The following is a 26864-nucleotide window of genomic DNA, read 5'->3' as shown; positions in this document are numbered from 1 at the left end:
CCATTACTGTAGTATCTGAGCACCTCACAGTCTTTAATTTATTTTCATAGCACTCCTGTAAGGTAGAGATGTTATCCCCATTTTACAGATGAGGAAGTGAGGCACAGGGAGAGCAAGTGACTTGTGCAAAGTCACAGAAAGTCTGTGGAGGAGCATGCAATTAAACCCAGCTCTCCCAAGTCCTAGGTTAGTGCTGTAACCACTGGACCATCTACAGACATACAGCATAAATCAGGAAATCTAAGTATATCCCCTGGAGACCAACAAAACTGTTGGATAACAACACATGGATGAGGCAAAGCATGCAAGGATCAACTATTTAATGTGAAGCTTATGCTCAGTTAAGTATACGCTTGCATATTCCAAGCATGATGCTTGCACTTCTACTGGTATGGAACGATTAACTTTAAAAAATCCTTTCCTCACATAGTTGCCAGGCATAATTAGAAGTAAGACTGGAGAATACAAGCTCTTTGGAATGAATTTTGCTTTATATAATATTGCTGTTACACAGTAAAGTACTGCTAGATCACTGCAGTGATAGGTGCAATATAAATATGGAGAGATAAGACAAATAGAAAAGTCACTGGATGACGCAGGAGATGGTTTTATCTCAGAGTATAGCAAGACTTTTTAAAATGTGTTTTTAAATGGGAGTGTGGCAGCAGTGTTCGGGCCTGGGCCAAAGTCTGTTGAAGTCAATGGGCTCTGGTTTAGGCCCTTAATGAAGGAAAGGTGGCATTTGGTGAGTTTTAAGAAAGAACTTAGTTAAGGAGATATGTGAATGAAAAATGAATGTAGACATGGACATTGGGATAATAGGGAGTTCCAGTAATAGGGTGCAGCACGGGAGAAGGTGTGCAGGACACTTCCCAGTTGACACAATGACAAGAATTCATAGCTTTTGGGGTTTGTTTTGCTTAGATATTTCCAATTATAAAAGGGGGAGAGAAACTTCAAGCTAGCAAAACTGATGTCTTAATGATGATGCAGTAGAAAGATAGGGGGAAAAGGATAATGGCAGATCTATAGGAGACAGTGAGGTTCAATGCATTGAGCATCTACTTCTTGTGAACCTAAGTTCCAGTGAGGATTTGATCTCAAGTGAGTTTTGTGGGCTTGGGTAGTTACGGGGAGAAACCTCATGAAATTGTGATTCCCCTCATCCTCCTGTGTTTCTGTCTAAATTTTGGCCACCTGTACAGCTGGTCAAAAAAAAAAAAAAAAAAAAACCAGCAGAAAAGCATCATGAAAATTTAGCCAAATACTTTTTGTTGTTGACATTTTCCGGAAAACGGTCATTGAAATTTCCTATATATATATATATATATATATATATATATAAAATCTTCATTCTTAGGGGTTATTTTATCCACATGACCCCACATGCTTCAGCATGATAGGTAGTTTGCTTTCAAGAGTGCTGCTGATCCAGACTGGGGAAGGTCAAATTAATTTCTGCCTAATTTTAAATCCACTTGAACATTTGTAGGTTCAAAAGTTCTATCAAACTTGAACATAACTGGGCTTCCACTTAAGAGAGGATGTGGGGGCAGGGAGCAGAGCAGATGGTAGAGAAATTCTACAGGAACAATAAAGAACCTAGATGCTATTACCACCAATATGGAACCCATTTGTACTAGTTTGGGGAGAGGGCTGTTTTTTTAATACATAGCATAAGCGTTTCTTTAGCTAGAGAAATATTAAGCCCCAGCTGAAGTATGGGGAGCTGTGAGTGCTTAACATATCCAAAAATCAGCCCTTGTGGCAGGTGCTTCAAATTGGGCACCCAAACCGAAACCTCCAAAATAATGGAGACTGGAAAATTTGGGCCTTATTTATTTTAAAAAAAAAAACCTCCCTTGGGGAGAGAGAAATTGTTTAAATTACAGGAAACCAGATTCATAAACTCAGACTAATTGCGCAGCTTCCCCCAGAAATAGCTTGGGATGTTTGTGAACCTTGGAAGCCCAGGAGATGTGGCCACTTCTAATCAGAAGTCAGGTGATGTGGGAAAGGTGGTGTGCTAGTGCTGGATAGTAATGGATTGTTGTAGGTGAAGATGCTAATGTATTGGCCGACTTGTGGAGGGGAGGCTTGCAAATCACATTACCTACAGTATGCCAGAGTCCAGCTAGTAGCATCTGTTCCTCACTTTCAAGAGTACTACAGTTCACTGCCCAGAATCACAGCCTGCTGATACCATTAAGGGATCCAAAGCAAATTCCAGCGGCATGCTGAAAAACTGTCCTCCTTAGAGTCTAACACGTCTTTATTTATTCCTTCAGATGTACAGGGGCTTTGACAAGATGCCACAAGTTCAATATATCTACACAGAAGCCTCAGAGAGTCTTTGTGGGGTCAAGCTAGAGGTCAATAAGTACCAGTATCTGATTACAGGTAAGGGACTACTGGGGTTTCTCATGATCAGGACCTCTTTTGTCTGTTTCTGTACTTGCCAAACACACACACGGAATGGGGGCAGGTAGGTCAGCTCTATAAGCAGGTTCTTAAAGACAGTGCATGTCTGCTTCCCTGTGCTGAAATATCACATAAAACGTAGAATGCAGGGACAATCAGTCAGTAGCATTCCAGTCTCCGGGGATTGTCTCTCCCTCAGTAACACATTCCTCTACTTTTCCCCCCTCCCCTTAAATCTCTCCAGTTTACAAACCACATAGCCAGTGTTGAGCATTTTTTGTGACAATAAGTGGTTATTAATGCATAACTGAGCTGGTGTGCCCACTGCAGTACAGGCCAGTGAGATTAGAAACAGCAAGGCACCGCTCTGCTGAGCTAGAAATAGAAAAGCCTGTTTGGACCAAGTGAGTTGTTAAGATGAGGATGCAAGGAGAATTGGGACAGAGCACATGCCAAGTCCTGTTTCTCTCAAGGTGCCAGCGCATTTACACCTTGCCCTGTTGCAGAGGGGAATGTGATGGTTGTGCTGGGGATTCTGACATGCTGCTGGGGATTATGACAGCTGGTACAAAGCTTCCAACTTGTGGAAGTGCCATAGTCTCACTAACTAACCCCACAGCTAATAGAAGAAAATAAACTGATTGCTGAACTGTGACTAAAAGCATACACGTGGGATTAAGAACATTAGCAGGCTCAGGAAACTGACTGACTGAACTGAGAACAACTAATTTGTGTCCCTTTCTGTGTTTTCCAGGCCGTGTGTATGAAGGAAAGGTTTATACTGGCCTTTGTAACTTGTATGAGAAATGGGACCGACTGACTCTATCCCAGCGCAAAGGACTAAATCATCGTTACCACCTCGGTTGTGGCTGCAAGGTATGTATTGCCTCCAGTTAGATGTAATTAAAAGCCTAATCCTAGAACTGTGTTCATTGCAGCTGATAGTTCACCTGCATTATTGCTATCAGGGAAGGAATCAAAGCGCTAGAGGTTTTTTTTTTTACAGAAGGCAAAACAAGACAAATTTTGCCTCCTCACTGGTTTCACAACATAATGAACAAGTTAAAGTTTTCTGCCTGTGTCTTTTCTATGAACTTTTTGGTATAATTTGGCGGGGTGGGGGGGGGGGGGAGAGAATCTCTGAAAATTTCACAAACATTATTTTGCAGATCAGTGAAATTGTGTGCAGAGCTGCTGGGAAAATGTGTTAAGCTTTTTTTCCCCTGAAAACATTTTGAGTGGTTAAAAGTTCAGAACTTATCCCTAAGCCTTTGCACTCGGCTCCCATCCTGCAAATACTTAGGCACATGCTTGATTCTAAGCCAGAGGCTCCCAACCTGGAACACAGCAATAAGGTTATCAGGGGAGCACAAAGATCTGATGGAGCCACTCTGAGGCTGGAGTTAAGAGGGGGTTCTGTCCGGCGGGGGAAGTGGACAGGGCACTGTGCAGGTGGTCTCGACTGCCAGGACCAGGCTCCCTGCCTGCCTTGCTCCTTCACCACTGCAGCAGTCACAACCCAGCAGTTATGCTCCTCTGCTGGGGATATTAGCAGAGACTCGGCTAGTGGGGAACGAAAGGCTATACCCCGGGAGTACTGACCCGCCTGCCAGAGAGAGCCCCTTCCTGACCCCAGCCCTTCAGCGCAGCCCCAGGTAACACAGCCCCATCCACTTCCCTGGCCAGACACAGCCTGCGCAAGGAAACCGCAGACAGGGCTGCACTCAAGGGCCCCTGTCCAGCCATCTTTCCACTCCGGTCCTGACCCTGGCACTTCAGTGCTGCCCTGCACAGGCAGGGAGCGAGATGGGCAGGGAGCTGGGTCCTGGCAGCCAAATCTACCTGACTGCTGCAGGGAGCGGAAGGTTTCCTCAACTGCCACATGGCTAGTGCCCCCCACCCCTGGCCCCCGTGGGTACAGGATACTCCTTCCCCATAAGCCTGCTAAAAAAAGAGGGGTGTGGGCATGGGACATGAATCTCTGAAGTGGGGCTCAGCAAACAAAAGTTTGGGAACCTGTGGATTACAAGTCCTGGTGGGGGATGGGTAGTGACAAATCACAGGAATGGTAAGGTGGGCGTGACTGGAAACATTTGCGCACCATTGCTCTAAGCACACGAACAGTGCCACTGACATTAATGGCACTGCTTGTGAGGGCACATTAAGAACACGTTTAGGTGTTTGCAAGATCGGGGCTTAATTTTTTAGTTAGCACGTTAGTGCTTAAAAAAAATTGCAAAAACACCAGTTTCTGATTTAAAACCAAAGTCCTATAAAATGTGCCTTCCATTTACCCCTATTGCACTTGCTGATTATAATTGCAGATTAAGCCCTGCTACTACCTGCCCTGCTTCGTGACCTCCAAGAACGAGTGTCTTTGGACAGACATGCTCTCCAATATTGGTCATTCAGGGTCCCAAGCAAAGCACTATGCCTGCATCCGACAGAAGGAAGGATACTGCAGCTGGTACAGAGGATGGGCGCCTCCTGATAAAACTATCATCAATGCCACAGATCCCTGAGCACAGTCCCTTCCCCATTTCCTTTCCTCCCTCCCTTGTGGCTGAGCTTCTCTTGGACAATAACTCCTACCAGATCATGATGATGACAATGAAATTAGTGCCTGTTTTTCTTGCAAATTTTAGCACTTCGAACACTTAAAAAAAAGAAAGTCTATGCTGTCATACTGAATTTGTTTTTAATCACCTTTTTCGATTCTGAGATCACCCATTTCAGTCAGATTATATTTGTCTGGGAACGTTCGTTTGCACACCGGAAAAAAAAATTATGGAGCCCTTGCTCTCTCTATGTATCATTATCTATAGCAATATAATCTATATTTTTTTAGGAAAACAAAAATATAAAAACTATCCCAGTTGGGCACTATATCCTTCTTCCTTGCCCTGGCTTCCCCAAACCCTCGTCGCGCACACACTGCACAAATTATGCAGATTGAAGCTATTTGAAGGGGAAACTGGTTTAATTAACTAGATCAGTAAATAAAGCAAAAAAACCCAAACAAACCCCTATTCAAATGGGGAATTGGAAGTGTGATTGGCTCCAGAAGTGGGAGAACTCAATTGGTGTTAAGACACTGCATTGTCTGGTAAAAGCACCAGGGACTGAATGTCCTCCTTGCTCATTCAGTCACAGTGTGAAGGATAGAGCACACTGGAAGTTCTAGGGTTCCATAGAACACGGAGAGAGGTTTATTATTATCATGAAGTTTTTGAAATAAAACCTGCATCCTGGGAGGCAATTCACCTAAGTAAGTACAATGCAGCAGGTGAAATGCTGAGTTTCTCTCTTTTAAACAGAGTTGCTCTTGAAATTTTTGCAGTTTAGCTCCCACAGAAAAATTCCATTGTGAACATCTTAAACTAAACAAATGAAAATTATCAACACTAAAAATAAATCAGGCAATCCCACGGCGAGGGGGAAAGGGGAGACTCACTAGGGTTTATTGCTATAAGAAATCTATTGCCAAAATAGTGTTTAGCTGAAGTAAGATGTATATACACGTAATGACATAAGCTATTTTTGACAGGACGTGGAATTATTTGGTGTTATAAACAATGAATGCTTTGACTGTGTTTTAAAACAGAAATCTTGACATTCCGAGTCAGTGATTTATTTTTGGTAAAAGATATTGAAACTCCAGTGTACCTGCAGTAGAGGTTAGAATCACTGTTTCGTGCCCCACCCTGCCCCCAACCACCATGACTTACCTCCTACAGCTACACTGGCTGCAATTGTATATGTAGTGAAAGCAAAAACTGGTGGAGGGAGGCAAGGAAAAGCAACATCCTGACAGGCACTTCCTAGAACTTTACATTTCAGCTGTCCAATGGATTCCAAGTGGGTCAAGTGCTCTGTTTCCCCCAAGCTGTTGTTAACGTAGCTGTGGGCACATTCTTATTCCACGTCCTGAGGTGACATGGGGGAAAGGGATGGTCCTGGCTTCACTGTCGACTGGAGGATTTTTTCGTTCTGTTTTGTTTTTATTAAGAAAACTATAATATAAATTTTCTTATTAAATAAAAATATTTTAAGGTTTAATGTTGATGAGGAGGGGTTGCTGACAAAATGGGTGACTGTATATTTTACTGAGTGTACGGGGGGGAGGAGGGCAACACTTAACAACATTATTTGTTTTTGTTTTTTATTATTATAATTATTTATCTTACATAGACATGTATCTTCAGTTCATTCCACTTAGAGCTGCTGTCAGAAAGAAAAGGCATTGCAGTCATGCTAGACAGGGACAATATAGCATTCTCTATGCAGTGATCTTTTCAATTTGTTTGGGGCTTCTTCGCCATTATGTGAGGGGGAAGAGTGTATTCTAGTGTTGGGATTGATGCATCCATCATTTTGGGGCTTCTTTGACTACAGTGGAGCTATGCTGATTTACACCAGTTGAGGATCTGGCCCATTTAATAGAAGCCCCTTACAGCAGAATGCATGTGATTGGCTTAAATGGCATTTTCATAGAATCGTTTGATTAGAAGGGACCTTGGGTGGAATAGTCAACAATGCCTAAGTGGTTTAGGAGCACACAGCTCACTGCAAGTCAATGGGACTTGTGCCTAGGCACACTTAAAAATGCCACCCCTTGTCGCTATCCCTAAATTATGGACCTGATCATCAAAAGGGGAGATTAGGTTGCTTTTTAGGGTCAGGTGCTACATCACCCTGCTTCCCTTTTGAGCTGGGCATCATCAAGTTGGGCCGTGAGCACAGGGGACCAATTTCTGCTCTGTTCCATCTGTGCAACCGCAGTGCAGTCACAGGTGTCACAGAAAGCAGAACTTACCCCTGCATCTCTAGCAATGATAATGCCACCAGTGCACTTCACAACTTGTAGAGTGACCATCACTAGAGCTAACCAAGGCCTGACCCAACTACCATTTGATCAAAGGTGCTTTAGCAATCATTAAATCATTGAGCACAGCCATTTCTCCGAGCTTTGGAAGGCGAGATGAAGCTTGTCATGCAATGAGTTGTCAGACATTTATTTGGATTTCTATTAAACTGTGGCTCTGTATTTTACCTGCTCACTGACTGTATAATTTAAAATCATATAAATAGCTGAAACATTACAGTATTGCAATCACATTATTGTGAAAATCTTTATTTTGTTGCTACAAAGATGTGTGTTCCTAAGTAGGCTGTAATGTATCTATGTGCTTTGTAAACAAACAAACTCCAACCCTGCTACCAGCAGTGTTATTTTCCTAACCAGATTTCCATTTTATATTGCAGAGGGTAAAAATACGTTTGACATGCAGACAGCTAGACTGGTAAAGGCGGGGGCTTGGAAAGCAACCCTCTCCCTTGCCAAATAAAGATGCAGTCATAGAAGCTCTTTAAAATGTGGAACCAAATAGAGGGAAAGAGTGAGGGGGAAGAAACCAGCACAAAATACATTTCTTTTGGGAGGCTTCCAGGTTTTTTTAAATGAATACTATCAGGGACAGATATTTTGTGGACTGAGCTTGCCTTGGAATCAATGGGTGTCTTTCCATGGACTTAAATGGGCTTTGGGGTCAGGTGCCTAAATTTCTGCCTCTCTATCTGCTCTTCCCTTCCCTCACTGAAGATCACTCCAGCCTGCCAAGGCACAACTCCCTCCTGGATTACAACAGGCCCTGCAGGATGTAGATACTCTGTCTGGAGGAGAGGAGTGAAGCTCCCATCTGGGTGTTGTTTTCCCAGATTAGCGGGGGTTGCCATTGCCGTTGCACAAATATCTTGCTGCTTCCCCTTCGTTGCTAAGGTTGAAATGTGGCCTCTAACATCAGCACCAGCCATGCTCTGTGCTGAAAGGGACGCTATCAATGGGACTACTTACATCAGTGTCTGCACGATCAGGGCCTTAGTTTTTCAACAAACACACTTTTGCTAGGTTTTAAATAAATCAATATTATTAAAACTACATTTTTACAAACCTAATTCACTTTTCTAGACTATTTTTGCAGTTTCGTTATTTCCATTTTGTTTTGTTGCCTCTTCTCTGAGCTTGGACAACAGATCTGTCAGTTTCACTTTCAAATCCAATTTCACTTTCCAGTTCTCATCACAAGCACAGTACTGGAATGTTCGGACTGCCAACTCTGCCTGGGGGCTCTTTGCTTCTTGAAAAATGGTTTCCTTTTAAAATTTGGAGTGGGGTGTTTTCCCCCCCCTTTTTCTTTAGGGAAAAGGGTGGAGGGGGGTTATCTGTATGTGGAATTTCCTGTGCAGAGTCCCACTGAAGTTAATAGGGCTCTGTGCAGACAGAACAGTCCACCAACACTGTGTAAACTGCAGGATCAGGGCCTAATTTTGGTGTGCCAAACATGACCCTCATCTACACTTTGAGCTGGCGTGTAATTCCCCACTCGAGTAGACAAACCCACTCTAGCTCTGATCGGCAGCACCAGTGGAGGGACAGGTTAGTCACTCCTAGTACGTGTCTAGTGTCTCAGAGGGATGCTACTTGGCAGCTAGCCCCTCCTGCCACTCCGGCTACACTCTGTTATTAGCACATTAGTACTTGCAACCCCAGGTCAAAGCGTAGACATACCCTTAATATGTCTGACTCATCAACGTGGATCTTCCACACTCACCAGTGGGGCAAAATGCTACCTCAGGGTGCCCATGAACACACCACTTTCTAGGAACTCTAAAGTGAAGGCACAAGGAAGAAAGGAGTTCCCATTGTTTCACAGGACTTTCCAGGTATATTTCTTCAACATTTTTCAAAATATTTTAAGTCTATGAATCCTTTGTATTTTGGGAGGGAGGGACAAAATTCAAAGGATGATGCAAACCTTTTTTTTTTTTAAATACATATATAAAAATGTAGGTCAAAGTTTTCTGTCCACCAAATCTTGACAAAATCCTTAAAAAAAACAAAAGCAAAACAAAAAAACCCCCACACCACTAAGTCTATGTCGCTGATTTTGTTGTAGTGGCTTTATCAGTATCTCAGTCACTCCCTTTTCTTCACTGAGCCCCTCTGCTGTTCCTGGTAGTCAGAGAAATTTGGGGAAAGGAAACGAAGCCTGGGAGAAAATTTTCTCCCGAAGAAATATATTTGTTGCTAAATTCTGTAACACTGTTTTACGGTTTTCCTCCATGTTATTTATAAATTTTATACTCAATGAATGTATATTGTCTTTAAGGTAATACTGCATAATGTTCAATTTTTATAGTGTCTTTTTCTTCTAAGCAGTAAAGTGGTTTTATTTCTATCACAGACATTCTGTCTCTGCCTTGCTTATGTTAGTCTGTTACTTTAACCACGTACAACTGGTACCATATACTTTAACATACACAAATGTTGCTTTTTCATTGGATCTTATGTGAAAATTAAGCCTCTGTCAATTGTTCTACTCCTGAGGACTCCCTCAACAATCCCTCTCTCTTTTTAAAGCAAACACTCTCCTGAGATTCTGTTGTTGGGGTCACCAGTCCCAAGGTGCAAGAAAATCCCCTTTGGAGCCTGTGAGTTCCACTTTTTAGATGGCCAGATGGGATCACTACAGAGCAATGCAGCCACTATGGCTGAACGTGTAACAACCACTGACTGCTCCTGAGGAGAAATATTTACACTGGTTGTGTGTGCAGCACAGGGGGCTGTTGCTATTACAACAGGCTGCTCCACAGAGGCTAGTTTGAAGCACATTTTATCCAATATACCAGTGTTTTCATGGACTTACTGCCCATAATGAGAGAAGGTGGAGGTTACTCAAATCCTTTCCATTGTGAAAATCTCAACCCTTGTAATCTCTCTTTAACATGAGTAGTTATGGGTAGTTGAAAAATTCTCCATCAAAGCTTTCTTTTTGACAGAAAGTCAGGTGTTCAACTACATTAATATTTTCACAGAGGAGTGCCAATTTTCCCTCACAATTTTGAGTTATTAGAAATATTTGGTTTTCCTGCAAAAAGTAGAAATTTTCCATTGAAAATGTTGACAAAAAATTTTGGGGGGGGGGACCGAAGGGGGTCAAAAGTTTCCATCACAGAACCCTCCTTACACACACACACACACACACACACCATTTTCTGACCTGCTTTATGACTAGTCCTCATCCATACCTCTTTCCAAATAGGAGCCTATTAGCATTGGGAAAAGTTTGGATATGCAAAGATGCGTTTTCTGATCTGACAACTGTACTAGTGAGGGAAAGTTACTTTAAGAATAGATTTAATTCAAGTATCTTCATAAACACTTCTATAGTGCCTGCCATACAAGGGTCACAAAATGCTTTACAAACACCAACAAACTTAGTTCCACAACACCTCCGTGAGGTGGGAAAGCATTATTATTCCCATTTTACATATGAGCAAGCTGAAGCCGGTCAGTTAAGTGACATGCCAAGGTCACAGCAGATGTGTGTGGCAGAGACCGGGAAAAGCACCCAACATTGCTTCCATCACATACATGCCCCTTTCTAGTCTTTATTTGCACGAATGAGGTTTTGTTTGCCTAAATGTTTGGGGAATAGCTACTCTTCATAAGGATACCCATATTTGTACATGAACAATTGTGTTTGCGTACAAATGAGATTATTGGCTCTTCATTATTTGCAGTATTGTCAAAAAGGTCAGAGACAACGTGCAACCATCCTTGACATCTGGGGCCAATAAGAGGACCGTACATGTGGCTGTGGCCAAAGACAGACAACGTCACATCACTGGTGACAGCCCTCTGGCCAACCTGATAGTGGTCTGCGGGCTCTGCACTTCACTGACAAGGCTGCCGCAAACTGGCTTGGCAAGTTCCGCATCCAATAAGAAGTTATTTGCAATTTGTTATTCTCCTGTTTAAAAGGGTTTCATCGTTCTTTCCAGGAGTCAAAACAGTGCTACAATGCTACCCATTGGCTGGAAATTGCTTATCCAAACTATCTCATGAACAACAAATACATTTGGATGAGTCTACAAATGATTTCCAAACAGAAGGGGAAAAAAAATAAAAGCTATATCTGTCAGATAATTTATTTGCAACAAACAGTTTGACCAGCTCTGTTAGAAATACAAATCCTGTTGTGAGAGCAAGGCAAATTCACATCTGTACTGGAGCATCTTGGATGGCAAAGTGTCCTCATAATTTGTTGGTATTATGATTAAATGAAATCAGGACTTACAAATTAAATTGACTTAACAAACAAGGGCAAACTGTAGCCCAGTGTAAAGAACACACCATTCTGCTTTCTATCTGTCTTAGAAATTTATCTAGCCCCCACGACTGTAGCATCTGAACACCCCACAATCTAACATTTCTCCTATGAAGTAGGGCAATGCTATTATCAACATGTTACAGATGGGGAATGGAAGTATAGAGGGAATAAGGGCCAGAATTTTAAAGATATTAGGTGCCCACATATACAGATGCTTTGTGGGATTTTCATAAGCAGCTGGAGACTTTTTGGGGATTTTTGAAAAATCTCACTAGGCATCTACCTACATGTTTAGGCACCTAAATAAATACCTTCAAAAAATCTGCTCTCAAAGGTCACACAAGAAGTCAGATCAGGGGCTCAAACCCAGGTCTCCAGAGTCCCACAGTAGCACCCTAACAACTGGATGACAGAAGCTCTCTTTAGGCCCTTGCCTAAAGACCAAGGCAAGAGCTAGAAATATTGGACAAGCTGGAAAGTTATATGGTAAGAATGTCTAATCATTTGCAGTTTTTTACTCCAAAGTGAACCTAAAAACCTGCTGATAATGCAAGTGGGTGGCCTCCTTTGGATCACGTGACCTGTTTTCTAGGTCTGCAGCCACCAACCATAAAAACTTTCCTCTGATTATATGGCATGCTAATCAGCCACATCATCTATGGGCCCAGCCACCCCACAGTCAGATACCATAAAAAAGCCTGACATTTTGACCATTAGAAGAACCAAGTGTGGAATAAAGCAACACTGGAGCACAGCTCAATGGACTCAAACACTTTCCAAGACACGCATCACTCTCTCTCTCTTTGAGTACATATATATATTACCACCCAGCTTTGGTAACAATTATGGAGGCTTCTTTCACTCTGTCAGACGTTTATGAATATGGGACATATCTTAGAATTATAGATATGCATGTTTTCAGTATACCATAGAAATGCAGGGCTGGAAGGGACCCCCCAGAAGTCATCAAGTTCAGCCCCCTAAGCTAAAGCAGCACCTAAGTAAACCTACACCATCCCTGGCAGGTGTTTGTCCAACCTTTTAAAAAAAATCTCTAATGGTGAGGATTCCACAACCTCCCTTGGAAGCCTATTTCAGAACTTAACTATCCTTATCATTTCGAAGTTTTTCCTAATATCTAACCTACATCTCCTTGCTGCAGATTAAGCCCATTAAATATTGATCTACATACTTAAAGGGAAGATATCAATCAACATCCATAACACAATTTTCTTACTGTGATTGATAATTTGCATTTAACAAAAGCATATAAAAAAATCCCAAAATAGAAGTTTGATAACTGCCGTTATTGGATGTCCATTCATTTAAAAGATTATCTACAGTACCTAACCCTTATATCACCACTAATCCTACCAATGAAGATTAAGGAAGAACCCAACTGGTTGGACTAGGGAAGTTGGTAGCACTGATCTTATTAACAAAATTAAAACAGACAAAAAATGGTGGAGGGCCCTATCTGAATACTATTCCACTTGTCTTATGCATTTACAGCCCTGATCTACTTAGCTAGAGTAGGCCTTCCAGCCTTATGACCTCTCAGTTGCAGGGCTGTGTACTGGCCTATAAGAGGGATTTAAGTCAGGAGATATTGTATTAGGAGTGTCATGAGTAATTGAGGGAGGACACCAATTTTCATCTCAAAAAGCAGGGCTGCCCTTAAATTGTCTGTGTGTGAATCCCACCAGCCTTGTATCTGAATTCAAAATGAACACAGCTATACAAACTAAAAGGCAGGTGATAATTCAGACATGGGGTCAGGGCTCATAGACAGAAAAGACCATTGAGATTTTTGAGGGAGGCAGAAGGAGTCACAGGTTCATGGATGCATGTTGCCCGGCAAGTTTCTCAAAGGGCCAGGCTAAGAGTAGTCATGCCTCTGCCTAGGGTCACTCGTAAGGGAAAAACAAAAGAAATACAGCTGAGTTGTTTAAACACTCCCACTTCTGCTCCTTCCCCAGGTTCAAAAGGAGACAGTTGCCCAGCACTCTTAGGAAGTTGCTGCCTTTAAGGAGCCCATGGAATGCTTAATTATTGTGCAGGTCTAAGGTACAGTATGTACTAGTTCACAGATAGGATGAATAAACACCAAAAGCAATTATGCTACAGCAAATTACACAAACCAAATAGAATAAAAGCTAATCTTCAAAAACTCAAAACCACTTCATTTAACAATCCAACAGCTGGTAAGTATATCTAATAGATGGTAACTAATGTCACAGATGAGACAAATCAAGAGCAGCACAGCACTCTCTTATAAGAAACTTCTTCTGCACCCCACACCTCTGCACTCTTCCTAATGAATAGAAGAGCAGGAAGATCAAAGACCAACTCAGCCACATCCAAACAGACCTTTTCCCTGCCTATGACAACCAGAGTCAGCAATTTATTTCTCACTCTTTCACCATATGTGTCCGTCCAAGAACTGAGGGAAAAGAAAAGAGGCACCCAGGGCAGTGTTCTATGCCTGCTATTTTTCTGCTAGGAATTTATTGTCTGTAAAGTCACAGCGATTGTTTCAATTGCCAAGGCTCCCAGAGTGAGAGACTCCTTTCACTCCCAACCACAGATTTGCTGCATCTTCCCCAACTAGATCATCATCAAAATAAACAAAGGACACTTACCATCTGCTTATGGCTTGGGAAGAATGTTTGCTCCACAAGGGGGAACTTCTCAGAACCCAGCGAGTTGAAGATTTTAATTAGCTGAGAGAACTAGAGAGAGAGAGAGAGAGAATTAATCTGTTTATTAGACAATAAACCAGTGCTTTTAAAAAGTGCTGGTATGAAGGGTGGCGGGGGGCAAGGGAATCACATTATCTTCTCCCACCCACCTTTCTGCAATTGACAATGGTGAAAAATATGGGTATAGCATGCTAAGCTATCACTCTCTCTCACTGGGTGCATAACACCCAGGCATCTTGAGAGAAGGGAAGGAGTTAAGTGAAGAGGCTGGAAGTGGACCAGCTTGCATTCAATTACAGATCCACTATAAAAAGGCTTAGCTTTCACAGTATAGAAGGGCTGAGAGAAAAGAGAGAGCAGCTCATCTTGACAGTCTGGAGGAAAGGGCTCAACACACACACACACACACACACTTGGGACAGAAATAAGTAGTACCACTCATGTATAGCAAGAAAACAAAATAAAGCTCTCTCCACCAATCCTTTATTTGGTTGCATGGGGATGTTTCTTAAAAGGTATGAGTAATCAAAAGAGACACTCACTAGAAAGAGAGAGTCTTCTCCAGCAGTGGCTCTCAACCTTTCCAGTCTACTGTACCCATTTCAGGAAGCTGATTTGTCTTAAGTAACCCCAAGTTTCACCGAACTTAAAATCTACTTGCTTACAAAATCAGACATAAAAATACAAAAAAGTGTCACAGGACGCTATTATTGAAAAATGCTCACTTTCTCATTTTTTACCATACAATTATAAAATAAATCAATTGGAATATAAATATTGTACATTCATTTCAGTGCATAGTATATAGAGCAGTATAAACAAGTCATTGTCTGTATGAAATTTTAAGTTGTACTGACTTTGCTAGTGTTTTTCACATAGCCTCTTGTAAAACTAGGCAAATACCTAGATGAGCTGATGTACCCCCTGGAAGACCTCTGCATACTTCCAGGGGTACACATACCCTGGTTGAAAACCACTGTTCTACACCATCCAATTTGAGTGCTGGGCAAAGAAAGCATGAACCTGATGTCTATCATATAAACATCTCTTGTGACTAAATTCACCTGAGAGGGTCTGTCACCAATCTCACATGCATGCAGCATGATGCACACAGAATGAAATAGAGAAGGGTTCACCTCTTACTTCCCCATTTATTTTGGAAGTCTGATGAAAGTATTTTGTGCAAGTCTATTAAGTACCTTCATTTGGATCCCCTTCGCAGAATTGCAATCACTGGGCCACCTTAGCAAACACATTTCTGTTTACTAAATTTAATCTTGCACTTCCTGGTGAAGAGAGCATTTTGGAAATTAAAGGATGATTCCTGTATGAAAAAATTACTGCCAGTTTGTAAAAAACAGTATGAAGGGCATGTGCCAGACACAGGCCACATACTGAAATGGCAGCTGCCCTTAGATTTGTAGACAAATACAAAGATTTCCGTTTCTAAATTGTGTGGGATAAAATTCAGTGTTTGAGAAAATCCAGAAATCTTCCATTGGTGGCATAATCACATCACTAGTACCACCACCCCCTCGCACACATCAGCAGATAAGAGGAAAAATTTCACGGCTAGAATAATTTTTGTTGGCAACAAGGGCGTTGATCTAGAGGAAAGAGGACAGATTGCGTCTCTTAACTACTTGGACTACCCCTGCACATCCCAGAGAAAAACAAAACAAAACACTGTTTTGACTAGCAGAGTGAGAAAACAGAACCTAAAAGTTACACAGAGTGAGATGGAGACACAGAGAGAAAGATCAACACACCGGCGAGAGAGAGACATGTGTCACAATGGGTGCACATAGCACATGCAGATCTACAAACACACACATAGATGCTGTATACATGTTACTCTAGGAAAATAACTAAAGCTACTGAATAATTGTCTGGATGACATATGGTGTATTTGCTTGTTAGTTTGCCTTCTTTTTGAAGCATTAGGTATCGGCCACTGCTGTAGTAATGGGTGTGATAAACATGTGCTGGAAAAGGACTGAACTATTTTTTGCCCACCCTCACCATTATAAGATGGGGCAGAATTGCAAAAAATTTATATCTTTCATATTGACCTCAGTAGCGAATGTTACATGTGTGATCGGCACGATACTGTACAAGAGACATCAATGGATTAACCCAGTACAGCAACTCTGATCTTCTGGTTTAGATAAGAACATAAGAATGGCCACACTGGGTCAGACCAATGGTGCATCTAGCCCAGTATCCTCTCTTCCGACAGTGGCCAATGCCAGGCACTTCAGAGGGAATGAACAGAACAGGTAATCATCAAATGATCTATCCCCTGTCGCCCATTCCCAGCTTCTGGCAAACAGAGGCTAGGGACGCCATTCCTGCCCATCCTGGCTAATAGTCATTGATGGACCTATCCTCCATGAATTTATCTAGTTCTTTTTTGAACCTTGTTATAGTCTTGGCCTTCACAACATCCTCTGGCAAGGAGTTCCACAGGTTGACTGTTGTGTGAAGAAATACCCCTTTTTGTTTTAAACCTGCTGCCTATTAATTTCATTTGGTGACTCCTAGTTCTTGTGTTATGAGAAGGAGTAAACAACACCACTTCCTATTTACTTTCTTCACACCAGATACTTGACACATTGACAAGGATAATACGTCAAGTATCCTCTCTGTATGTGTGTCCTAAATTGAGAGGAACGTTATTGTCAGCAGTTCAGCTAGCTTATTCCTTGCACCTAAGGGCCCACCCTTATTCATGGTCAGTAGTACCTCAGTCCATAAGTAGCCCTATGGATTTCAATGAGACCACATACACTGAGTAGTCCTATGCTCTGTAAGCATGGGTGGCACAATCTGGGCCCTTACTATCCCTACACAATCATGCATGTGTAGTAGTGTGGCATGCCTAAGCTTGCTGGGCTCTTCGATGTCAAAAGTTACTGCAGTAGGAAGAGTTTAAAAAGAAAAGGAAAAGTGCATCTTAAGGCTGAGGGTAAAATTGTCTAACATGGCTAAGCGTATGTCTACACACCACCTAGACACCTGCGGCTGGCTCGTGCTAGCCGATTTGAGCTTGGGCTGCAGGGCTGTTTCATTGCTGTGTAAGCTTCTGGACTCTAGGAGTCTGCAAGGTGGGAGTGGGTTCCAGAGATTGGGCTCCAACCCAATCCCTGAAGCCTACACAGCAGTCAAACAGCCCCACAGCCTGAGCTCCGTGAGCCCGAGCCTGTGAAGAGGTGTAAGCTGTCTTACAAAATTGTGGGTATTACTGCACATCATTACCCTGTATGAAATCCTGCAGTGTTTTGTACTGTAGCTTTTATAACAGTTACAATTGGCTAATGCATCTGGACTGGTGTGGTTATAGCAAAACTTTTACATAATTCTGAGATCCTGAAAATTCATTTTTTTGTTTAGCCTCTGTGAAATAGCCCAAAACAGTTCACCCAAAACAATTCAAGTTGTGCATGTTGTCAATGCAAATTAATTTTCCATCCCTCCAAAAAGAAAAATTGTTTTGAAATACTGAAAAATTCACAATTATCATTCAAAAATATGAGCGTACTTTGAGCCTCAATTCATTCAACAGTTGCGGAGGAATCATTCCAGACTATTGAAGGAAAAACCCCACAAAATTGTGAAAGTTCCTCATGAAATTGGATCACGTTTGAAAATACAAACAAAATGTGAAAAACCTCATTTCTTAACATTACCTAATTTCATTTTTCACACACCCCTACAGTTATGTCTGTCCAGTAAGTTTCCAATAACCTTTGTCAAACAGATTCCTCCTTTCAGGATGCCTATTTTGCAATCAAAATGCAACAAGGGTAAAATATCTGTCCCCAAGAAAAGCTGTTGGTGTCTCTGTCTCCTAGCGATCATAAAATCTTTTGATCTTACTGCCAGAGAAGCTCTCAATAAGCAAAGGCATGACAGAAACACATATCTGAGCCAGCTCCAACCAGATAAAGCCACTAGCTGTGCCAAATGCCAGTTTGAGATCTTACTTAGATTAAGTAAATTGCTTTGTGGATTTAGGGTTTTTTTGTTTGTTTGTGTAACAGGGTGCACTCACCTCTCCCGAGCAGGGCTGGATTAACGCAGGGGCTTTGGGGGCTGCAGCCCAAGGGGCCCTTCAGGCCCACGGACCAGATACGGCCTGCTACTTCTTTTCATCTGGCCCGCCGGCATGCCCCTGCTGCCCCTAGGCGAGGGGCGTTCAGGGAATCTTTGCGTGCTGCCCCCATCCCCAGCTCCGCAGCTTCCATTGGCTGGGAACTGTGGCCAATGGGAGCTGCGGAGACAGCGCCTGCAGGCACGGGCAGTGTGCACCGGCAGAGCTGCCTGGCCCCCTCTGCCTAGGGGCTGGACATGCCAGCCACCTCAGGGAGCAGAGCAGCATGGAGCCAGGGCAGGCAGGAATCCTGCCTTAGCCCTGCAGCGCCACCGACCACTGAGCCACCTGGGTAACTGCCTCCCAGCTGGAGCCTGCACCCTAACCCCCTACCCCAGCCCAGAGCCCCCTCCTGCACCCAAACTCCCACCCAGAGCCCACACCCCAAGCCTCCTGCCACACCACAACCCCCCCAGCTGCACCTCCCCACACACCTCAATCCCCTGCCCCAGCCCATTCCCACACCCCAAACCCCAAGGGGCCCCATGAAATCTAATAGCCCCAGGCCCACAGGAAAGTTAATCCATCCCTGCTCGCAAGCACCCCCCTGGCTGAGTGCATGTGCCTGCACACACACTCTGCATTTGTGGTGGGTCTTCACTGACTCAGCCCTCCAGCCGAGTTACACACAGTCTGTGTAATAAAAGCAAAGCAAGCCCCTTTCGGGGTACAAGTCCAACAGGGGCCTCTCTCAGTGCCCTCTAACATCTCTCTCAAGTTGTCTGGAATAGAACAGTGCCCCAGGGCTCCTTCCCTAGAGGCAATGTCTTCATCCTCTCAGGGCCTTTCTTCAGCTGGGCTACTACAGGTCAGTTCCCCTTCTGAAGTGCCTCAAAGTCCATGCCACTTTTCCAGTGGCTGGTGGGATGAACCTGGCCTGCCTTCTACTCTGGGTCCCAATCCAGGGACCCTATAAATAGCAGCCGTCTGCCACATCCCTTTAAATAAACTGCATTGCTGCTACAATTCAGCAGCATTGCTGCTACAATTCGGGGAGGGATAACTCAGTGGTTTGAGCATTGGCCTGCTAAACCCAGGGTTGTAAGCTCAATCCTTGAGGGGGCCACTTAGGGATCTGGGGCAAAATCAGTACTTGGTCCTGCTAGTGAAGGCAGGGGCTGGACTTGATGACCTTTCAAGGTCCCTTCCAGTTCTAGGAGATGGGATATCTCCATTAATTTAAAAAAAAAAAATTTCCTGGGCCACTTCTCCATGGCTCCAGCACATTCTTCACCCTTACATCAAGGCTTTGTCCTGGTGGAGTCCCAGTAGCCAACCCAGAGCTAATCCATGTTCCCCTCAGCCTCTGCCCGCACTGCTATGTCCCAGGTCCTGTAGCTTCCTCAGCCAACCAGAGCATCCTCCAAGTCCAGCAAGGAACTGAACTCATTCTGGCCTGCAGCTCTTCTTATACTAGCCTGCTGGGCCCCAATTGGCTGCTTCCCACACAGCCACTCTAGGCAGCTTGGAGGACCTCTCTACTGTCCTTTTCTGGGGTGGGATGTGGTAGGGCTACGAGACCTGCAGTTGGGGGCCTCAGGGGCCTAGTCCACCCCATCATAGTTTGTTTGTTTGTTGTGGTGTAGGTGGTGGGGAAAGCAGGGTATTTCAAAAAAGTGTTTAAGTGGTTTCCTTGATTTTCCTGGGACTGCTAGGGTTGTAGGAGACAGTATTCACCAGAGGTAAAGCAAGGCAGAATCACACCCAGATTAACTACAGCAGAGGCAATGGCAGAGCCAATTTCTCCTACACACTTCTGGCACCCAGCTTCATTTTGTAAGGCACTGACTTGTTTCTTTTCTTTTCTTTTAGACTTCTAAAAATATGCCCGTCACTTATATCTCTAGGTTCTTGCATACTAGCACACACAGAATTATGAAAATGAGTTGACACATGTCAACTAAACTTACCCAGTCTCAACGCCCGACTCAAACTGAAGGCACAAATATGTCACACCATCACCTTCCCCAGCAAAAGCCAATGTCAACAAATGGGCTTTTCACCAGGCCCCAAAAGTCAACAATCTCAGGCTCTGTCAGACCAACAGTGGAAGCCAGCTTCAAAGTCAAGGGCCTTGTATTGAAAATGCCTTCTCAGGAGCCCTAAGTATTCAAAACTAGGGACTAGGGAGGTGATTTCTCTGGGAGGGAAGACCCAGATTATATAGAGCTTTATAGATCAGTATCAGCCCCTTGAATTGCAGCTTGAAGAGAACAGGAAGCTAGTGTTATTTACTGATCATTTGTATCAATTTACTGCTGTTGACACTGCTAAGCAAGAAGGCCATTACACCCTGCACCAGGTATGTCTAAGGTGTGTCTATATTACAAAGTTTGGTCAACTTAAGTTACGCTGGCTTTCAGCTGATGACTTTTGTAAGGCACTTGGGTGGTGCATGCACACTTGGCTGTTTGCATCAGTGCTGCACATCCTCACCGCATGCAGTTGTGTCAATAGAAAATGCGGTGCACCACGGTAGGTACCCAGTGTGTCTTGCACCATAGTCCGGTGCAATGCCTTGTGGGACATTTTCACAGTGCTTTGTGGGATACCAGCAATTCACCCAGGGATTTGTGGGAACTAGGAGTTAAGTTCCCACAATTTCACTTTCTCCATCCCATACTGCTTATTCCATCCCATAATTTTCACACCTTTTTAAAAATCCCCACAGGCCCGCACACCGATTTTCAGTCTCCGCCATCTCTGTGACAGAAACGTGTACCCTGCACAGCTCAGCACAATTCTCATGACCACTGCTAATACAGGATGCACAATTGTCCTGTATTTGCCAAACTTCAGGAACTACTACAACAACCAGCGTTGTGGTGATGCAGATGAGCTGCTCAAGGACGATGAATGGATGATGGACACAGCAAATAAAAATGTCAGGTTGTTGCTGGGATTCATGAAGCAGCTCCACATGGTGGGTAGGTGCTTCTGGGCCTGAGAAATGAGCACTGATTGCATTGTAAAGCAGATATGGGATGACAACCAGAGGTTGCCAAACTTTCCGATATGAAAAACCATATTGCTGGATCTGCGTGCCGAGCTCTCGCCCCAGCCTTCCAGCGCAGGGACACTAGAACAATAGCAGCGCTGACAGTGCAAAAGTGAGAGGCGATGGTGCTCTGGAAGCCTGCAACACCAAATTGCTATTGGTCGGTGGGGAATCAGATCAGAGTTGGAAAACCCAAAGCAGGGGCCGTTGTCATCCAAGTATGTAAGGCCATTAAGCATCTCATGCCACACAGAACTGTGACTCTTAATAATGTGTAGGGCAGTGGTTCTCAAACTAGGGCCGCCGCTTGTTCAGGGAAAGCCCCTGGCAGGCCGGGCTGGTTTGTTTACCTGCCGCATCCGCAGGTTCAGCCGATCGCAGCTCTCAGCGGCCGCGGTTCGCCGCTCCAGGCCAATGGGGGCGGCGGGAAGTGGCAGCCACTACGTCCCTTGGCCCGCGGCCACTGGGAGCTGTGATTGGCCGAACCTGCGGACGTGGCAGGTAAACAAACCAGCTCGGCCCGCCAGGGGCTTTCCCTGAACAAGCGGCGGCCCACTGGTGTAGGGAATAGTAGATGGATTTGAAGCAATGGTGCTCCTGAACTGCTATGGGACAATAGATAGCAGGCATATCCCTGTTCTGCATCACCCCATTGTGCCAATGAATACATAAACCAAAAGGGGTACTCTTCCATGGTTATGCAAGCACCAGTGGATCATCGGAGGCACTTCACTGATATCAGTGTTGGCTGGTCAGGGAAGGTGCAGCAGGACTTTTCCAAAAGCTGCAAGCAGGGACATTCTTCCCTGACTGGTGCATTCACATTAGTGAGGTTGAAATGCCAACAGTGATGCTCGGGGACCAGGCCAACCCCATGCTCACCTGGTTCATGAAGCCGTACACCAGCCACCTTGAGGTAAGATTCAACTGCTAGCTAAGCAGGTGCAGGATGACTGTTGAATGAGTATTTGGTCAACTCAAAGCTCACTGGTGATGTTTAATGGCTAGATTGCCCCTTAGCAAGGCAAACATTCCAAATGGTATTGCTGCATGTTGTGTATTACACAATATGTTGTGAAGTGAAGGGGAAGGCTACTGGCAAGGTGGAGGGGTGAGATGGACCAGCTGTCTGCTGAATTTGAACAGCCAGGCACAATTAGAATTGCCAATCATGGAGCTATGCTGTAGAGAGAGGCCTTAAAAGACCATTTTAACTGTCAGCCACCGTAGCGTTGTGTCATGCTTTTGGGAACTTGTGTTCCTTCACGTGTACAGACCTAAAGTGTGGGTGGTTTAATGATTCCTGTTATGAATTGTGTAATGATTGCTTGGTGCAAACTAATAAATAGACTTTGAATTTCAAAAAATAAAACTTTATTGTGCACATATACACAGGAAACAAAGTTAAAGTGTAAATAAACAAGTTAAAAACATTTTAGCATCACTGTGAGGTGACCCATATTTATGACGGACAAGTAAAACAATAAACGTACATGTTTACATATTAAAAACATATGACAATGTTTCATTCATGGTAAAAACAAGTAGTGCACTGTGCTTGCTGGCTGATCCTGTAGTTATCCCTGGTCAGTGTAAGTATATGGTTCTCCTCATTCTCCCCTGGCATGGAGGAGCAGGGTAAGGGTTCATACCATGCTGCCACCTGTTTTGCTGGGGGGTACAGAAAGCAGCAACCAGGGTTTTTCTATGGAATGGAAAGGCTGCTGTGTGCAGGGTCTTTGGGCATTTACCTCAATAATGTTCTGCAACATCGTTGTGCGTTGCCTGAGCAAAGCCATAATGTCCTGATGCAACTCCCGATGCACATCTCTATCCCTTTGCCTCTCCTCCAGCATCCGATCTCTCTCTGCCTGGTCCTTCACCCGGCTCTTGGCCGTTTGGCCCCTCCGATCCCTGTGTTCATAGACAGTCTGCAACCGTAGAGGATTGGAGGATCTCACTAAACATATCCTCGCTGGTTCACTTCTTTCTTCATCAGATCTGAGTCAGATGTTCAGCAGGCAGGGAGGGGACATCTCTCAAGGCCACCATAGCAGAGGCTGCTGTTAAAAACAGATAGATACATGATTAGATTTACACTTGTAAGAGAAAGGGAATGATAAGTCTCAAAACTCCTTTACTTTAGTCCCATAAAGACCGTTCATAAATAATGTGAACATTAGCTTCAAAGTGCCTTGTTTTGGCACCATTCTGCAGCTCAAGACATAGTGAATTTGGATTAGCAGGTGAGAGAGGGGAAACTGTGGCATGAAAGGTTTAGATGCTGGGTGCCCCAGAGTACGAATATAAGAAAAGTGCAGTGAATGTTGCCAATATTTTCACAGGCAGTGGTGATTTTGGCTGATATTTCACTCCTGAGGGTGACAGAGGTACAGAGAATGCTGCTGCGACTGGCGTCCCAAAGCCACCCTGGACTGTAGCTGAGAGGGTTGCAGAGTATCCCCGTGAAAGTTAATTTGAATCTGTTACAGAGGAAAAAAGGGACATCCCTGTTCAGATTAAACACTGCCTCTATCTCTGTCTAAGCACAAGACAGTGGTTTATTGTGGACTGTGTAATTCTGACTGCTGTGCTCATCTGTTGGAATTCATTTCCTAATGTAGTAGTTGATTGAAGTGGCAACTATGTATGCATTCCAAAGCATGAACTTTAATTGGCTACCCCGTGCAAGGAATCAAAAGTTAATGCCTTTGTTCTCTAAATGTGCAGATGGGATGAACGCCATTTGTAAGCAAGGCAGAAGGGAAGAGGGAGGGAAGGCTTTGGTCACTGAAAAGAGAAACAAACATGCTTATATAGAATAAGGCATCTATACACTAACCTGAGCTCCTTTCCCCTTCATTACTGGGCTCATCCATGCTCGCCTGGCAGGACTGGCTCGATTCCACTAGAGTTTTGAAGAGCTCCTGGCTCACCACATGGTGTGTGTCCCCCACTTCCTCCTCTTCAGGGGTTTCCACTCCCCGTTCTCATGATGTGTCCACAGTCACATTCAGGGTGTTGGTGGGGTTCCCACCAAGTATGGCAAGCAGTTTGTTGTAGAAACGACAGGTTTGCAGGATGGCCCCAGTGCTGTCGCTCTCGCTCACCTTCTGATATGCCTTGAAGTTCCTTGGCTTTCACCCAACATTGATGCTCATCCCTGTCATGCCTCGGGTTTCTGATGCTCTGTGCGATCAGCACATAGACGTCTATATTGCTTTGGTTGGTCCTTAACTGGACTTGCACAACCTCTTCTCCCCATAATATGGGGAGCTCCAGGACATCTGCCTGGTCCAGGCAGGAGCACATCTAGGTGTAGCTCTCTTTGTGCTGAGCCGGCGTGGCCAGACACTCACAAAGGCTGACTAGTTGGTGTGATCGCCAAGGTGGGCAACCAGGAAAAGGCATTTCAAAGACACACAGAGGTTTTTAAAGAGGGAGTAGACTTCCAGTCTCTGTGACCCCTGCCAGTGGAGTTCAAAGTTGTGATCAGAGTGGCCACTATTGCAGGGGAAAGGGACATCATGGAACAGCTGCTGGAGGACTATTAGGGTTGAGCAAGTAATTCAGTGTCTACACTAGCACTACGTTGATGGAAGTAGGTTGATTTTGGCCCTGCATCGTTGGGGGCGGGGGTATTGTGTTGATGTAATGGGGTGCCTGTATTGACAGCAGACAAGCTTAGGTTTAGATGCATGCAAAAAAAAGTTGAAACAAGGCGACTTAGGTCAGCCTACCTTTGCAGTGTAGACTCAGCCTAAACAGGCTTTAAGAGAACAGTAACTCCTCGCTTAATGTTGTATTTATGTTCCTAAAAAATGCAATTTTAAGCGAAACGATGTTAAGTGAATCCAATTTCCCCATAAGAATGAATGTAAATAGAGGGGGGTTAGGTTCCAGGGAAATTTTTTTCACCATACATACATAAATATATATACACACACAGAGTATAAGTTTTAAACAAACAATTTAACACTGTACACAGCAATGATGATTGTGAAGCTTGGTTGAGGTGGTGAAGTCAGAGGGTGTAAGAGGGTGGGATATTTCCCAGGGACTTCCTTACTACTAAATGATGAACTAGCACTCGGCTGAGCCCTCAAGGGTTAACACATTGTTGTTAATGTAACCTCACACTCTACAAGGCAGCACGAATGGAGTGAGGGGAGACAGCATGGCAGAGAGAGACAGAGACACACACCCTGTGTCTGAGAGAGAGATGTGCATTGCCCCTTTCAGTACGCTGACCTCACTCTAAGTACACTGCCTTGTTAAGTAGATCAACAAGTTGGCTGCTCCCAGGAAGCTCCCTTGCAGGAGCCCTGTCATGTCATCCCTCCTCCCATGAAGATGGGGTAAGTGGGGGTGCAGGAGCAGGGGAGAGGGAGACACCCTGACATTAGCCCCCCTCTCTCCACCCCCCGCACAGCAAGCAGGAGGCTCCTGGGAGCAGCTCCAAGGCAGAGGGTAGGAGCAGCACACGGCAGTGGGGGGAGGGACAGCTGAACTGTTGGCAATTGATAGCCTGCTGGACGGCTGCCACACAGGGAACTTAGGGGAGCAGGGAGCTGATAGGGGGGCTGCCGGTCCACCTTGGTTCCAAGCCCCCACCAGCTAGCTCCAATGAGCTGCTCTTCCTGCAAGCAGTGGACAAAGCAGGTGGCTGCCAAACGACGTTAGAAGGGAGCACTGCACAACTTTAAACGAGCATGTTCTCTAATTGATCAGCAACGTAACAATGAAACAACATTAACCGGGACGACTTTAAGTGAGGAGTTATTGTACCCTCATTTGCAGCTCACTATAATCATTAGGACAGGAAGTCACACAGGCAGAGATAACAGTGAGTAATACATGCAAACAGTGCACCAAACGCAGATGAAAGACACACATGGTCTCTGATACTATCTGGGACTTCAGGAATAGTCTAGGATCCAGAGATACCTCTAAATTGAAAACCCTATTGACAGCACCCTCAAGCCCTAGGTGCAGACATCCTTGACAGAGGCTCAAGATGCTTCCACAACCTACCCGGCACTAGAGTCACTGGGTATTGCTGCATGCTCAGACTTTGTAAAATCTGGCCACTTACTTAGGTGCCTAAATATGGATTTAGGAGCCTAAGTTTAGGCTCCGATTTTTGTAAACCTTTGGCCTTCATGCATTATTTTATCCTTGGTCTTAGTGATGAGACTGACTGTCAGGAAACAGGGACTGCAGAAGAGCCAGGTCTCCGTGCAACCTCATGAGCGCAGTGGGCCTGTAATAGGCTGCCTACTTAGCTACAGGTTTCAGAGTAGCAGCCGTGTTAGTCTGTATCTGCAAAAAGAACAGGAGTACTTGTGGCACCTTAGAGACTAACAAATTTATTTGAGCATAAGCTTTCGTGGGCTACAGCCCACTTCATCGGATGC

At 44.3% G+C, this 26864-nt stretch overlaps 2 protein-coding genes across 3 annotated transcripts in view; one reads left to right on the top strand and one right to left on the bottom strand.

Annotated features, from left to right (window-relative positions):
- TIMP3 (TIMP metallopeptidase inhibitor 3) overlaps positions 1–9666 on the top strand; it is a 52136-nt gene extending 42470 nt beyond the window's left edge. Inside the window, exons 3-5 of the mRNA XM_024212962.3 lie at positions 2289–2400; positions 3176–3297; positions 4746–9666. Coding sequence (XP_024068730.1) covers positions 2289–2400; positions 3176–3297; positions 4746–4943 — 432 coding nt within the window. The 3' untranslated portion in view covers positions 4944–9666. The remainder of the gene's footprint in view (positions 1–2288; positions 2401–3175; positions 3298–4745) is intronic.
- The window catches only part of SYN3 (synapsin III), a 255111-nt gene that overhangs the window by 153469 nt on the left and 74778 nt on the right, over positions 1–26864 (bottom strand). For both annotated transcript variants that reach the window (XM_026657459.2, XM_026657458.2), the window contains exon 5: positions 14237–14326. In XM_026657459.2, coding sequence (XP_026513244.1) covers positions 14237–14326 — 90 coding nt within the window. The remainder of the gene's footprint in view (positions 1–14236; positions 14327–26864) is intronic.

Source organism: Terrapene carolina, unplaced genomic scaffold, assembly GCF_002925995.2.
Source record: "Terrapene carolina triunguis isolate 2854851 unplaced genomic scaffold, T_m_triunguis-2.0 Scaffold247, whole genome shotgun sequence".
Classification (NCBI taxonomy): domain Eukaryota; kingdom Metazoa; phylum Chordata; order Testudines; family Emydidae; genus Terrapene; species Terrapene triunguis.
Note: the sequence above shows the minus strand (reverse complement) of the source record. Positions and strands in the feature narration are given on the sequence as shown.